Source organism: Melanostigma gelatinosum (assembly GCF_949748355.1).
Source record: "Melanostigma gelatinosum genome assembly, chromosome: 19".
NCBI classification, from domain to species: Eukaryota; Metazoa; Chordata; class Actinopteri; order Perciformes; family Zoarcidae; genus Melanostigma; species Melanostigma gelatinosum.
Genome location: NC_136652.1, coordinates 4,252,465 through 4,265,535, shown reverse-complemented (window position 1 = coordinate 4,265,535; position 13,071 = coordinate 4,252,465). Strand labels below are relative to the sequence as shown.

The 13,071-nt window shown below is 43.7% G+C and overlaps 1 protein-coding gene across 3 annotated transcripts; it reads right to left on the bottom strand.

The window, feature by feature from the left end:
* Positions 1-202: 202 nt before the first annotated feature.
* Positions 203-12,855, bottom strand: brox (BRO1 domain and CAAX motif containing). Of its 3 annotated transcripts, XM_079290780.1 has the most exons (14): positions 12,777-12,855; positions 12,453-12,649; positions 8,028-8,147; positions 7,647-7,753; positions 6,983-7,079; positions 6,497-6,592; positions 6,301-6,373; positions 5,320-5,425; positions 4,888-4,977; positions 3,994-4,079; positions 3,828-3,909; positions 3,282-3,432; positions 2,886-3,045; positions 203-2,283 (listed from the first exon to the last, which is right to left on the bottom strand). In XM_079290780.1, exons 3-14 carry the CDS (start codon positions 8,126-8,128, stop codon positions 2,200-2,202), a joined length of 1,233 nt encoding a protein of 410 aa, XP_079146906.1. In that variant the 5' UTR covers positions 8,129-8,147; positions 12,453-12,649; positions 12,777-12,855; the 3' UTR covers positions 203-2,199. The 3 variants fall into 3 exon arrangements, with proteins under 3 accessions (XP_079146906.1, XP_079146907.1, XP_079146905.1); XM_079290781.1 differs by lacking the exons at positions 12,453-12,649; positions 12,777-12,855 and adding an exon at positions 8,632-8,797; XM_079290779.1 differs by lacking the exons at positions 203-2,283; positions 2,886-3,045; positions 3,282-3,432; ... (7 more) ...; positions 7,647-7,753; positions 8,028-8,147 and having other exon boundaries at positions 9,371-12,649.
* Positions 12,856-13,071: the final 216 nt, after the last annotated feature.

Below are 13,071 nucleotides of genomic sequence, written 5' to 3'. Positions count from 1 at the left end.
ACCATAAACTCATGTTTACAGAGGCAATAAATCAAGAGAGAAGTAGAGTAATTTTCTCATAGACTTCTATACAACCAGAGGAGTCATTCGATGGACATTAAAGAGAATGCAAGTTGAAGGAGCTTCAGCTTTGTCTTCACTTCTCAGAGGCGGAGGCTTCCACTGAAGGGGCACTATCCTGAACCTCGATGAGTAATTAGTGTAAATGTGTATCATATGATTATTAAATACAAAGTAAAAGGTTATTATGACAGCATAATGTTAATACATAAATGAGATATTGTTAGCATATTCACAAAATTCCATATAGTGTTCCATTTCCCTTTGGCGTAATATTAATTCCAGTTGGACAATACAGAAAAAGAATACACAACCAGCATTTATACGTTTTGTTCCTTCATTAAATCCTCATTAAGAAAAAAGAGATGCCGCTTAAATCATGCTGACATACACGAGCACAAGACGTGGAAGAATGGACTTTGTATGGGTGATTTAATACCGTTAGAAATACATTTTACATGACGGACACTGCTGGAGGAGGAATGAGCTACAGGAGAGTGTACACTGTAATGGTGATCTGACACACCCTTTAAAAGAACACAGGACTAGCGTTGGTCTTACTTCTACAACTCTAAGCCTGCTGTTCCAGGTGTAGTGAACATTGGTTACATAGCCATGATGTTTCCATCCGATCCACACTGAACTTCGCCGCACAGCTGGATATAAAGTGCACCGGCGTTACCGTGTGCTATAATGAAATTAGATTTTCACTCCCGTTAGAGTCTAGCTCAGGTGAGCTATTATACGTGTCGGGGCACGAACGAGTTCATGTGAGCAGTATATTCGAGTTTTTACAAAGTTTTTCAGTCATCGTTAGTCACGCTTTAACTGCGGGAGAGTGTTTGACTTCTGTAAGGCAGCAGCACATAAGAACTTCAGACACGATTGTATGTGTGATCTGATGCCGCTCATGCCCCGATCTCTGTCTTTAAGGAAGGGGAACACACTCCACAGATGTACGGTACACACTACGTACACTCTGTCAACTGTCAACGACAGCACTCTCTCAGCAACTGAACACTGCACAAGAGTAAGCATTTCACTATCTCTCTCTCTCTCTAGATGAGATATATATATGTGGTGCAGCCACTGAAACATAAGAAATGAAAATCAACAACACCGAAAACATAAGCCACACAGGATTGTATATGCTGTAAGTATTTTCAACTAAAATATTACATAATAGAAATAAATTAAACTAATAATATTGGGGATAAATAAAGAATCCCTAAAAACAGAATCCCTAAGCATGACAAAGAATGATTCATCCAAAACGTTTCCTATATGAATAGTAGAAGTAAGAAACACAGAGAAAACTGCTGTCATGTGTAAAAAGAACTGTATATATACGTCATGTGATCTAAATAAAGTACTGATTGTAAACTGCAACAGCTGAAACAAACCAAATATGCCCAGCGATGACACATGCGGTTTTGTTCTTTTTTTTTTGTCCGTCCACTACTGATTTACATCTCAACCCTGTTGATTATCACGAGTGTGTTTTAATATTGGCTTGAAATGCACGCAGATCATACAGGCCGGCTGTGGGAATGCAATCTCCTGCAGTTGCTCATTGAGGGTGGTTGGATCATATTCTATGTCGTGGGGAGATTTTTTCTGTTTAGATCCATGTCCTGAGGGCATTTCTTCCAGCATGTTTAACAGGCCAGTTTCCACCATCTGAGTCGTCTATAACCAGGCCAGAGCGCTCCAGTGCCAAAGAAAAGGTTACAAACCATCTTCTGTAAGAGGCTGCAGTGAGCAGGTTCACTCTGTAGCCAAAGGCACCATTAATAAGACTGCTTCACCAATAAGGCTCATTTAGAATTGTTGCACTTTAGAAATTCCCTCATGTAAAGACCTTCCTTTGAAGTTAGCATTTACACTGACAGGGAATTACTTAAGAGCTTCCCGTCTTTTCTAAACTGTTTTAGGGTTTGCTTTACGAGCAGCTGTGGGCCGTTAAGGCTCTGCTGTCACACCCGAATGCACTACGCACGTTTCAGCAGGAGCGTAAAACACCACGAATGAAAAAGAATATATACATTTGTTTCCTATGGAGGGTTTACATGACAATAAGTATGGATGCCATCATTACAATAGATGGTACTGAAGCATGAGGGCTGACAAGTGGCTGGTTTAGGAGAGGACACAGCCCGTGTCCTTCTGAGGCTTCAGATCTGGCTCCTTCACTGGTTTCACCTCCTCCTCCTTGGGCTTGGCCTGGAGTTAAGAGCAACAACAACACAAATGTGAAGCAACACAGCCTTGAACACACACGCTAGAGAGGTGCATTGAATGAATACAAACCGCAAATGTCTAACCCCGCTGTCTAGACCGCAAGCGGCGCTTTTCTTTTAGATACCATCTCATTTGAAACTGTGCAGATGTCTGCACCGGCTACATGCAGGCTGGAGTCTATGGCGCGTCTCCCGGCCGCAACCTCGACTCAAAGCGCTACATGCGGCAAGTCTATTTTCTCAACAACGCACACGTGAACATGGAGGTTCACGCCACATTCTCTTTATTTTGCCCAGAAATCAAATTCCCGACGTTTACGAAAAATACATCCAATGTGGACATGGACGATTCCTAAAGCAGGCTTCAGGCTACAGCACCATTAAAATCTGGACCGATTTTGAAATGGGGTTGCGTCTCTCTCACGTGACCTCATGGGGAAGCAACTGTAAGCAAGGCGGAGACGGACGCGGTGCTACAACTTCCTGTAGTCACGCTTTGCAGTGAGGCCAAACAGGAACGGGCGACAAAAAAAATAGGTTTTCCTCAGAACAAAGACTTCATTAAACTGAGGTGAGCCGTAGTACCTTGTCATTTTTGGCTCCCTTGGTCAGGTCAAAGGTGGCATAGACTTCAGAAGAGCACTGCTCACTGAGGGGCGGCAGCTCGAAGGGGATCGGCTCAGCCAGGCCGTAACTCGCCTTCAACTCCAGCTGGGGCGCCTCGACTGGGACCTTGTGGAAGTATCTGAGGAAATGTGTCCAAAGTTACGATTGAAGACGGGGCATTTCTTCATAGTTTGGAACAGATATCAGAGAGGCTTTAGTGTTGCAGCTAGACCATTAATGCAACATTAATAAATGCTCCGCCCCAAAATGCTTCCATGAAAACATTACAGTTTGTAGAGGTAAGAACAACAACAACGTATACAGTAAATGAGTCCGTGTGCATCCGCGCATGCGTGTCCGCCCCGACTCACTCACATGAAGCCATTTTCTCTCTGGCACTTCTCCAGTGTGTTCTTAATGAGACCGCCCAGTTTGAGGAAGAACAGCTGCTCCGATGGTTTGGCCGTGGTGCCGGGCCCTTTGGTCTGACGATACTCTTTACACAGCGCCTCGGCATGCGAGTAACCTAAACAGAGACGTCTTCACATGAACACAAAAGGAATGGAGACAGTGTGTGGCAAGGGGGGGGGGGGGGGGGGGACTCTTCATTTCAACACGCAGGAAACAGACACACAGGAAACACCTGTGCAACGACATATATGCAAAAAATACATCACGCTTCAACGACATGTTACTGAACCTAAGTGAGCACATAATATGTTCTCTGAGACCCAACAGCAACATTACTGCATAACCGACACAAATTGAACAAACAATACATGCTTTCATGATTACATAGTGTACTGTGAATACGTCCCATGAACCGTAGCAGACATTGTGACACAATGAGTGCATACAAATCATGCCGAAGAAAAATAACGTTCTTTCCACGGATAAATGCTAAATCACAGATATACGTACACTTCTCCGCCTCCTGGAGAGATCGTATAGCCTCACCGCACTTGTCACTGGCCAGCAGCGTCTGTCCATGGTAGCAGTACGCCTGTAAACACAGTTAACAGTGAGACGTGGGTTAGGTTCCTTTACGTGAACAAAAGTACGGTGAACTGCGTTAGGATATGCTTACATAAGCCATGTAAAAGTGCTGCTTCAGCTGAAAGTACTTCCTCCATTTGCCACTGCACTCTGGCTCCAAGGTGTTCAACGTGTGGTCTGCGGACAGAGATACGGACCTTTAATACCCTGCTGCAGAACGGTTATGGCTTTAGCACCGTGTCCGTGACTCACCTGATGTATGTTTCATGTGATTAACATAGGACCTCTGTAGTTTGTTTTTCACCCACATATACTTAACAGCAAATGTCCTGTCTGTCCAGTGATAATAAAGGTAACATGAAAACGTATATATATCTTAGAATTGTATTTATTTTGCTCTGTGGCCATACTGTCCATTGAGACACGAACCAATAATGTCATTTTCTCAGACTTCTATACAATCACACCTCTTTTTGCAACAAGAGGAGTCCCCCTCTGATGGCCATTAGAGAGAACGCAGGTTGAAGACACTTCTCCTCGGGCGTCGCTCTTTAGACCCGGGTGTTGCCGCCTGTCGGTTCCTCGGACCGTTTTACCTGCTTCAGCCTTTCCTTCCAAAGACGTTACAACATTCTGCTAACGGGTCAAAAAGGCTACTGTGAGAGGATTCACGGTGCTGGACTTCAGCGCCACCGCAGCACGCAGGTTTTGGTTGCTTAGTAAACGGCAGGCACAACGCCCCAAGCACCTCGGATAAGGAGGTGCCGATGAAAAGGCACGGCTGGCGTTTTTTAGACATGCGACATGTGAACGGCCCCTTACTTGGGCACAATACTGTTGTAGTGCCGTACAGTGTGAACATGCGTACAGTGCTGTAAGTTTAAAACAGAACCGCTCTCACCATTAAACTGTGTTTTACACAAAACTAACACGAAGTACAGTAAGAGACATAACTGACAACATTTAAGAGCGCTGCAATACCGACCAGCTTTTTGATAGAAGTTCGCCGTCTCAAACGCCAACGCTGCGATGAGAGTGGCGTTGTGCTTCAGCTCAATCGCTCTGGCAATCGTCACTGTAAGAAATACAAGTAGATGGTAAAGAACCACAATTTGGATACAAGTTAATACAATTTGGATACGATTAGGAATCATCGGTGTGATATTATTTTAATTTAAAGTAAAACAAGCCACAGGTTAGAGTTCCTATGTAACACAAGATTACCTCACCCAGCCTAAGAATGATGTTTTAGAAATATTTAGTTACTTCGTACAAGCATTAATATTCCGATTGTATCGTTTCAGGTTATGATAGAATGTTTAGGATCAAATGTATCGCTTCCGTCTTGAAGTTAGATGTGAGTTTAGAGTACACAAAGACCGCCACCATCATGCCACATTGTTGTGGTAATCTTTACCTTCTTGCGCCTCTGCTTGGCACTGGATGATGTATGCATCCATCGCTCGAGGCTCCAGGTCTCGGCCCTTTTCGGCTGGGGTGATGAGGCGAGGGATGTGGACCTCCTGAAGCAAACATGCCAGAGAATTTGATATATTACAAGATATTACATGTAGAGTAAGCCTGGGGGTAAATTGCAATCACAGCACCAAAACATCCAGGTCCCACAGCTCCATGATAACTTATACTAATAATAACCGTTTTCTGCTAAAATTTGCACATACATGCAGGTTTTATAAACGAAGGAAAAAGCCGCTAAAAATAGGCGATAGACTCCCATCATGAAGGTACAAGTTACCAGTAGATGAGCAGCAAACCAGGGTTAGTAAACAGGGAAAATGTTACATTGGTTACTTCTTTTCTGTTTTCAGTCTCTTTTTCAAACCCACAAACCAGAGGTGGTGATTGTTGGAACAGTGGAAAGAGTTTCCGTCTAATGTGGTGTGTTTTACAACGATCAGCGAGGTAGAATTCATGTTTCTGTCGATGGAGTCCGTTAGCTTTGACGTGCACAATAACGGGCGCCTCTTTTCACACCTACCTCGTGAATTAAAGGTTTATTTCTACCAAACAAGAGTTGGCGATTGATGAAACAGTGGAAAGACTAACAAAGACGGTTTTGATGAGTTTTATTTAGTTACTGCAGAGTTTCGATGCTCAGCGAGGTAACACTGCTGCTGGCTGACTGGAGTCTGGTGGTTAGAAGCAGAGCTCATTAATTGCATGTTAATACATTTTAATAATTGTCCTGATCCCTGTTTATTTTATTTACTATATATTAACTTCAACGCATCACATAGCACAGCATCGGGATGTCATGTTTCCATCACTGCTGATCGGTGGTGAAGACGGGCAATAGCCAGATGTTAGTGGATGTTAACAGGTTGTGTGTCCAGTCGGGTCTTTAGAGAGGCTTGACTTGTCTGTAGATGCACCTCACCTTGAGGGTTTTGAATATACCAGCAGCACTTTTCAGGCTCCGGTGAACTTCTTTGGCCTCAGCCTCCGTCACGCTATAGAACAGGAAAACATGACAGCAGCAAATATTCAACATAGTAACAAAGCATTATTCAACATACGACTGATTTCACATAGAAATGAGTGCAACAATACAGACAACAACTAAAAGCACTTACTTTTCTTTCCCTGCTAGTCTCGAGGCAAACTTGGTGTACCAGAGGGCTACGTTGAAGGCCATGGAGACCAGTTCAAAGACCGCATCCTGCTGGGCACTGGGAGGAGAGCATGGAGAGACGGTGGGTTATACAGGCTGGTGTAGGCACAAGCACACAAGATTAAATAGGAGCCCTTGTGTATGTCTTATGAGCCTTTGTGGTAAAAATGTAATGAGCTAGACCAGAGCTGGGTTTTAGAAAGTTTCTTCACATTTCTACTAACCGGTTCTTACTAGAACTCCTCAGTCAGGAGTGCTTAATACTTGCAGCACTCTTTAATTCAAAGATGAATAAATACTCTTTCAAAGAAGTGGTTAAGGCCTCCTGGAAAGCACATCAAACTGTTTACTTTGCCCCTCTTTAAAACTGCAACCCATCCACTCACCAACACCATGCGACCGGGAACACCACATGAAGTCAGACGGAGAGTAATAACTTGGTTTTTACCTTGGTGTGTTTCCTTGTAAGGTGTCAGTCCACTTGAAGTTCTGGATGAACCTCATCTTGTTCTCCTGAGTAGTTCCATCCAAGGATGAGATAAAGCCTATTGTATCATAAACCAGTATTTTAAAAGAACAGAAGCAGTTGGTTAGGTGTAAAGCCAAATGAAAGAAAAATCCCGAAAGGTCTCCGCCAGGTGTGTCTGCAACAACACTGCTGTATTGTGTGACTTACAGGCTTTAAGGCTCTTACAAACCTAAAAACAAGCGATGATGTATGCAGGCAATCGACTCAAAGTCGTCTTACAAGAAAGTTCAAACAATCTTGCTAAAAATGAAATTTAACTTATTAAGCTGTCTGCCCGCGAAAGGTAATAATAGAAGGCAAACACAGAAACACTATTTATAAAAATGAACTAGTGTTTTCAGGGAATAACATGCAAAGACCTTGAACATTAACTTTTTTCCAATTCAGGCTGTCCCATCTGGTATCTTGGGTGAACTTTGGGATCTCTACCAGAATTAAAGTAAAGTTCCGTTGACTTGCACTATGTGTGACATGACAGCAAGAGTTTGTATTGGCAGGCAACATTGCATTTTACCACCCAAACACCCAAACAAGACAGAGAGAAGAATAGATTAGATAGATTTGTTTGGGAGTGTAAACACACCTTGGAGGAGGGAGAAGTATGCATCCGTGGCATTTTTCATCATCTCGGGGTTGCAGGTGACATCAGTGAACATCTCGAGCAGTCTCGCTCTGTTTGTCCTCAGGTCACTGAATGTGTCAAACAAGTAGCGATCAATTGATGCTCTAAAAATATGCTGATCATTACGGCACTAAAGTGTAATTATATCCACCAAGGCAGTGCCCTGTTGTAAGGCAGTAATGGCAGTAACAGTAGCATGCCATAGGACATTACATCATCGGTAGAGAGGGTAAGGTGACAAGACCAAAGAATTACACTACAGCATTTCTGTCCGCGATCATGGGCACAGTCACAGTCTATGACAACACTGTTCCCGACATATTAAATGGAGATAAGACATACTTGCATATCTTATTGGCAGCGGGGCTCCCTGCCACTCCATAGTAATTAAAGGACACGAGCGCTGTTGCCTTCAGTGGGTTTCTGTGAAACCAATGTGCCATCCTGTGGACGTGGACACACCTTAAGAAAGGTTGAAAAACACAGGACGACAAGCGGTTAATGAATGAGTTGTACTTCCGGTAGTAACACATTTTTGCGTACAGCGGAATGGCCTCCCTCAAAGTTAATACATTTTAGTGAATTGTTTATTAAGTAGGCATCATTAGCTAGCTTGTGTGTCGTCTTAGCTAACGTCATCTTATCGCTACAACTCGCTAGCGGCTGTATTAGCACTCTCACGAGGCACTAGCTGACCAAAGCTACCGAGCTGAAACAAAGGATATTAAGCCTCTGACGTTACTTTTAGTTGCTGCAAATGGTGTTTTTGACAATTAATTGTCCGTCTGTTGTAAACAAACGTCATTACGTAAGCAACAGCTAACGGCTAGCACTGGCTACATCATTGTGGAAACGTAAACATGACGAATTGAATCGATGTGACAACTGACGACACGAAAAACAATAATTGAATTAGTTTAAATAAAGTACACGTTTTGCTGTTTACCTGTCGTTCCGGTGCGGTAGATTTGAGGTTTAAGCAAATAGTCCTTATGGAAAGTCTGACACTGACAACAACTTACTTCCGGAAATAAACACGGGAAAGGAAGCTGGCCAATGAAAGCACAGCGATCAGTCATATGACGTGTGTCCGGAAAATACCACAGATCTGTGATCAGCTTCTCTTTTGTTCAGGGTTCAGCAGCTCAAAAGACCTGGAACATGTCATGATGCGACTACTTTTAACAGCAGTCACATCACTCACTGATATTCCGACTGGAATTAGCCTTTTGTCTAACTAGTTGTCTTGATGATGCTTTATTTCACCGGTCCTGTAATTTCCTCAAATTGTTCCTGGTAATAACTAATTTCATAGCCCATTAACTATAGGCAATGCTCTCAGAGTTAAGTTTAGCTTGTTGGGTTCATATGTAGCTGTTGACTTTCAGAATAATTTCCTTAACTGAACTGCTAAAATAAGGGATAAATAAAGAAACTGACAGACATGCAAATTGTATGCTTGTCTGTAGACATATTTTTACATTTTTGTATTCTCAGTAAACCTCCTGACCTTAAGATAGACGATGGAATGAACTAGGAGTGTACCCCTTTGAACACAGTCTCAATTTGAATTTGTAGTTCCCAGGAAACCTCCATAGGTTTTTACAGTTTGATACAAGTTCATTTTTAAAAATGGGACCTGTAAAATAAAGTGTCACCTTTTTTATCCACGTTGAGAAAAACAATGAAAATTCAGCCTTTTATTTTTTCCCCATAAGGCAAACATTGCGTGAACAATGAACAGCTATTTCAAGTGATTATCAGAAAGAAAAGGAAACACGCTAGAAAAAAAAGGTTGGTCTCATTTTCAACCAATTACAGAATTATAAAACCCAAATACACACACCGCACATAGACACACCATCGGGGAAAGTCATCTGTACAAAATATGCCTTGGTGTATTGGGCCATGTTATTCAAGAAGTGATTGTGCTTTTCAACATAAAAGGAGAAGATTTACTAATTTCATTGTCATTCACTTCATATTTCTTTACCAGGAATCTCCACAAGGCACCGTGAGGTGCGCCAATATCAGATAAAACCACTTATCTGATCTCATCTTTCCAAAGTGATGCAATTATTTATCCTAATTGTACAATGAAGTTTTTTTTTGACACCATTCACATTGCCTTCGCATCTCACAAGAAAGACGATCCCAAAAGAAAAAAAATTATAAATATATATATGAACTACAAGTCCCCAGCACTGATAACTGCATACATTATCAGTGAAACTTTAAAAATCTATTTTAAACCAATTTGAGGCACAAAGTAAAAAGGTACTTTTGGTTAGATTTAAGGCAATAATGGCATCAATATGCTAGTGTTCATTTTCTCAGTTTTACACTGTAAAGAGGCCATTTTTTTACAGTTTCACCAACTATTGAATGAATGCTGCCCCCCCAATAGAATCCCAATCCAATTCATTCTGCTCTCATTTGGATGTTTATATCCCAAAATAAAATTCTAACAAAGAAGGTGCAATCACAGATAAACCCGATGTTTGCGGAGCGAAAGACCTCGAACGAGACTCCAAAGGGTCACTTTTCAGAAAGCAAATATAGTCACAATCAAAAGCAGAAGAAAAAAAAAATCAACATCAAGCCAGCTCTCTTGTTGCAAACCAGAGTGGGGAGTAGCAGACTGATTAAGTAAGTGGTGTCAGCAGCTGACATCAGCTCAAAAGAAAAGACCCCTGGTTATGGTGCCGGTTACATTCAGTAACACAAATCCCATCGTGTGCAGCAAATAATAAAAGTCAGCGGTAAACTCCAGAGAGACGGTTCCTGCATAAAGTAAAAGTTCCCCCTTCTATTTAAGATTGTCATACATGTGTTAAACTCTTAAGTCTGTGCAGTACACCGTGTGCATGTGCCCTTTTGTTGTTGCACTTAAAAATCGTACCATAAAAAGCACACGTAAAATGCACTGCAGTTCATAAAATCAATGCAAGTCATTCACACACACCCCAACGCATTGATCTTCATGTAAATACACAACATCCTGTGCAATGTTCCCAGTCAATGAATTAATTTGCACAAAACAATAATTGCGTTCGTTTGTGGGCATTCTGATAGTTTACTCTTATTTCCCATCATTGTGCAATAAATCGAATCTAATTGTTTGGCTCGTAAGACACCCAGAGATAAACAGACCAGGTGACATGAAACTGAACAGCCTGACCGAGCTTGCATTATTAACACAACACAAATATCAAGGGAGTCTTTGGCAACTGTGCAGCTTTGGTGATTCAAAATAAAAGACTTAAAAAACTAAGTTGAAGTCCAGCTGTGTATATGCAGCCCTCTTGGACGTGGGTTCTGGTCCTGATTCTTGGAAGACCGAGTCGGAAGCAGAATATTAGCACACCCGCCGCAGGCCCTGAAACGTTACGTATGAATGGCACATCTCCAGAACAACAATGAGCATTTCACCCACGTTGCTCAGGGAAAAGTCACAGCTCAAAGACGTTTGGCGTAGTTATTGCATAGAATGTGGTCTCGAACGTCCCCCCACCCTCCGTTCTTCATGTGCACCTTGTGCTCCGCCGCTTCCGCGCCGCTGAGCACGAGAGACGGAGGAAAGAGGCCGTCCTTGGCCGCGAGGAGGCCCTCCTCCACCTTCTGCGAGGCCCACTCTGGCCGGCAGTTCTCCTTCTGGTGGAGGCCGCAGTCTCCCGTGTGGAGAACCCTGGAGCCCTGGGCTGCCAGCACTTTGACGGGCTTCGATATGCAGGTTCCCGAGAGGTGCTGCAGGGTCCAGTCCCAGTTGTAGTCATCGTAGGTGCAGTACTCGTTGTTGCAGCCCATCAGCTTGTAGTACACCTCCCTGGAGATGGCCATGCCTATGTTGTGTTTCGTGGACATCCACCCGGTGGTGGACACCTTGTTGGACAGCTTGTTGAAATCAGTCAGGCCATTGTGGTTGCCCAACGCCAGCATGTCGCAATCTGGGCAGCTGCTCTTCCTGAGCTCAATCATTGATTTATAGTAATGGAAAAAGTCCGGCAAGATGTAGTTGTCCTCCTCCAGGAAGACCACAAAGTCGCTGTAGCCCTGCATCAGCTGCACCCGCTCCCACACAAAGTGCAGCTTCCACCACCAGTGGTGTTTGGTCTGAGTGATGAAGGCCTCCCTGTAGTGTCCGTAGGAGTCCGGGTGCGCTGCGTTGAGGCATCCTGTTTTCAAAGCGTCGACCTTGGATATGTCCCGGGGGCAGTCCCGTGGATCCTTCCCAGGAAACTCAACGGGATACAGCTGAGTGCTGAAGGGGAAATAAATTTGCAGCACTTTGCAGAAAGTTATCCCTTGCACAATGGCGTTTATTTCCGCTGAAAAGTAGTCATGGCTAAAGATAAGGAGGAAGCTGTGCACCTCGGCGGCTTTCTCCAGCGACCTGATGAACAGTCTGAGGTAGTCGGGCCGGTTGTGGACCTGCACAACCAGCACCAGTCGAGGCTCCCCTGGGAACTTATCCGCGTTGCGCACGCACTGCTTGTAATTGGCATTGTAAACTGACTTCGTCAACTCTGGAAGCGAACCAAAGTCGAACTTCGGCGTGTCGCCAGAATGCACGACTTGATTTATCGGAACTACGTTACTATCGGGTGCGCTCGTGGCATTATCAGAAACTAATAACACGCGTGTAAGCAGTAGAGTCACGACTACAAAGGAAACACCCAACAGCGCGAGCAGGTTCCGTTTGAGCAGCCGAAACCTCATTTTCTCGCGGTGAACCGGACTTTTGGAAGACAACAGAAATTCAGTCACCTTGTCTCACGCACGCCCTCATTGTAAACTTGTTTTCCTCGCGCGGCGAAGCTCCAACTCCTGTTACAACAGTCCGACGTCGCGTGTCTTACACCACACGTCAAAACGGGTTTTTGATGGCTGCTTCTCCTCACGTCTCTGCACTTGAAACCCGTGCCATTTGCCACACAGTCGCTGGGGCCGCTTGTTTTTTCCACCTGTTGGAAAGAAGAACAACAAAGTAAAACAAAGCGAACGGAGCGGGTGCGCATTAAATACAAGATATGTGCTAATGTGGCGTTAAAAAGGAAGCTATGTCGCCGCAGCTAGCTTCATTTGACTCACCCAAACGAGGTGTCAACACGCTCCTCACACCAGGAAGAGGATGACGGGACGGTGATACATCTTGGTTCCAACTTATTGACTGCTGACGTGTACAACCCAGCCAACTGGGGAGAGCGCGAGCTCCCGCTCCACGAATCAATGTCCTCCCTCGTCGTGTAATATGAGAAGGACATGCAAATCAAGCTACATTTGAATAGTTGAACAGTCGGGAAATATGTTCTTATCGAAAGTTATAATTAACTTTGTGTCAATACCACTGGAACAATGCTCCTCTTGTTAATATACAGTATCACAT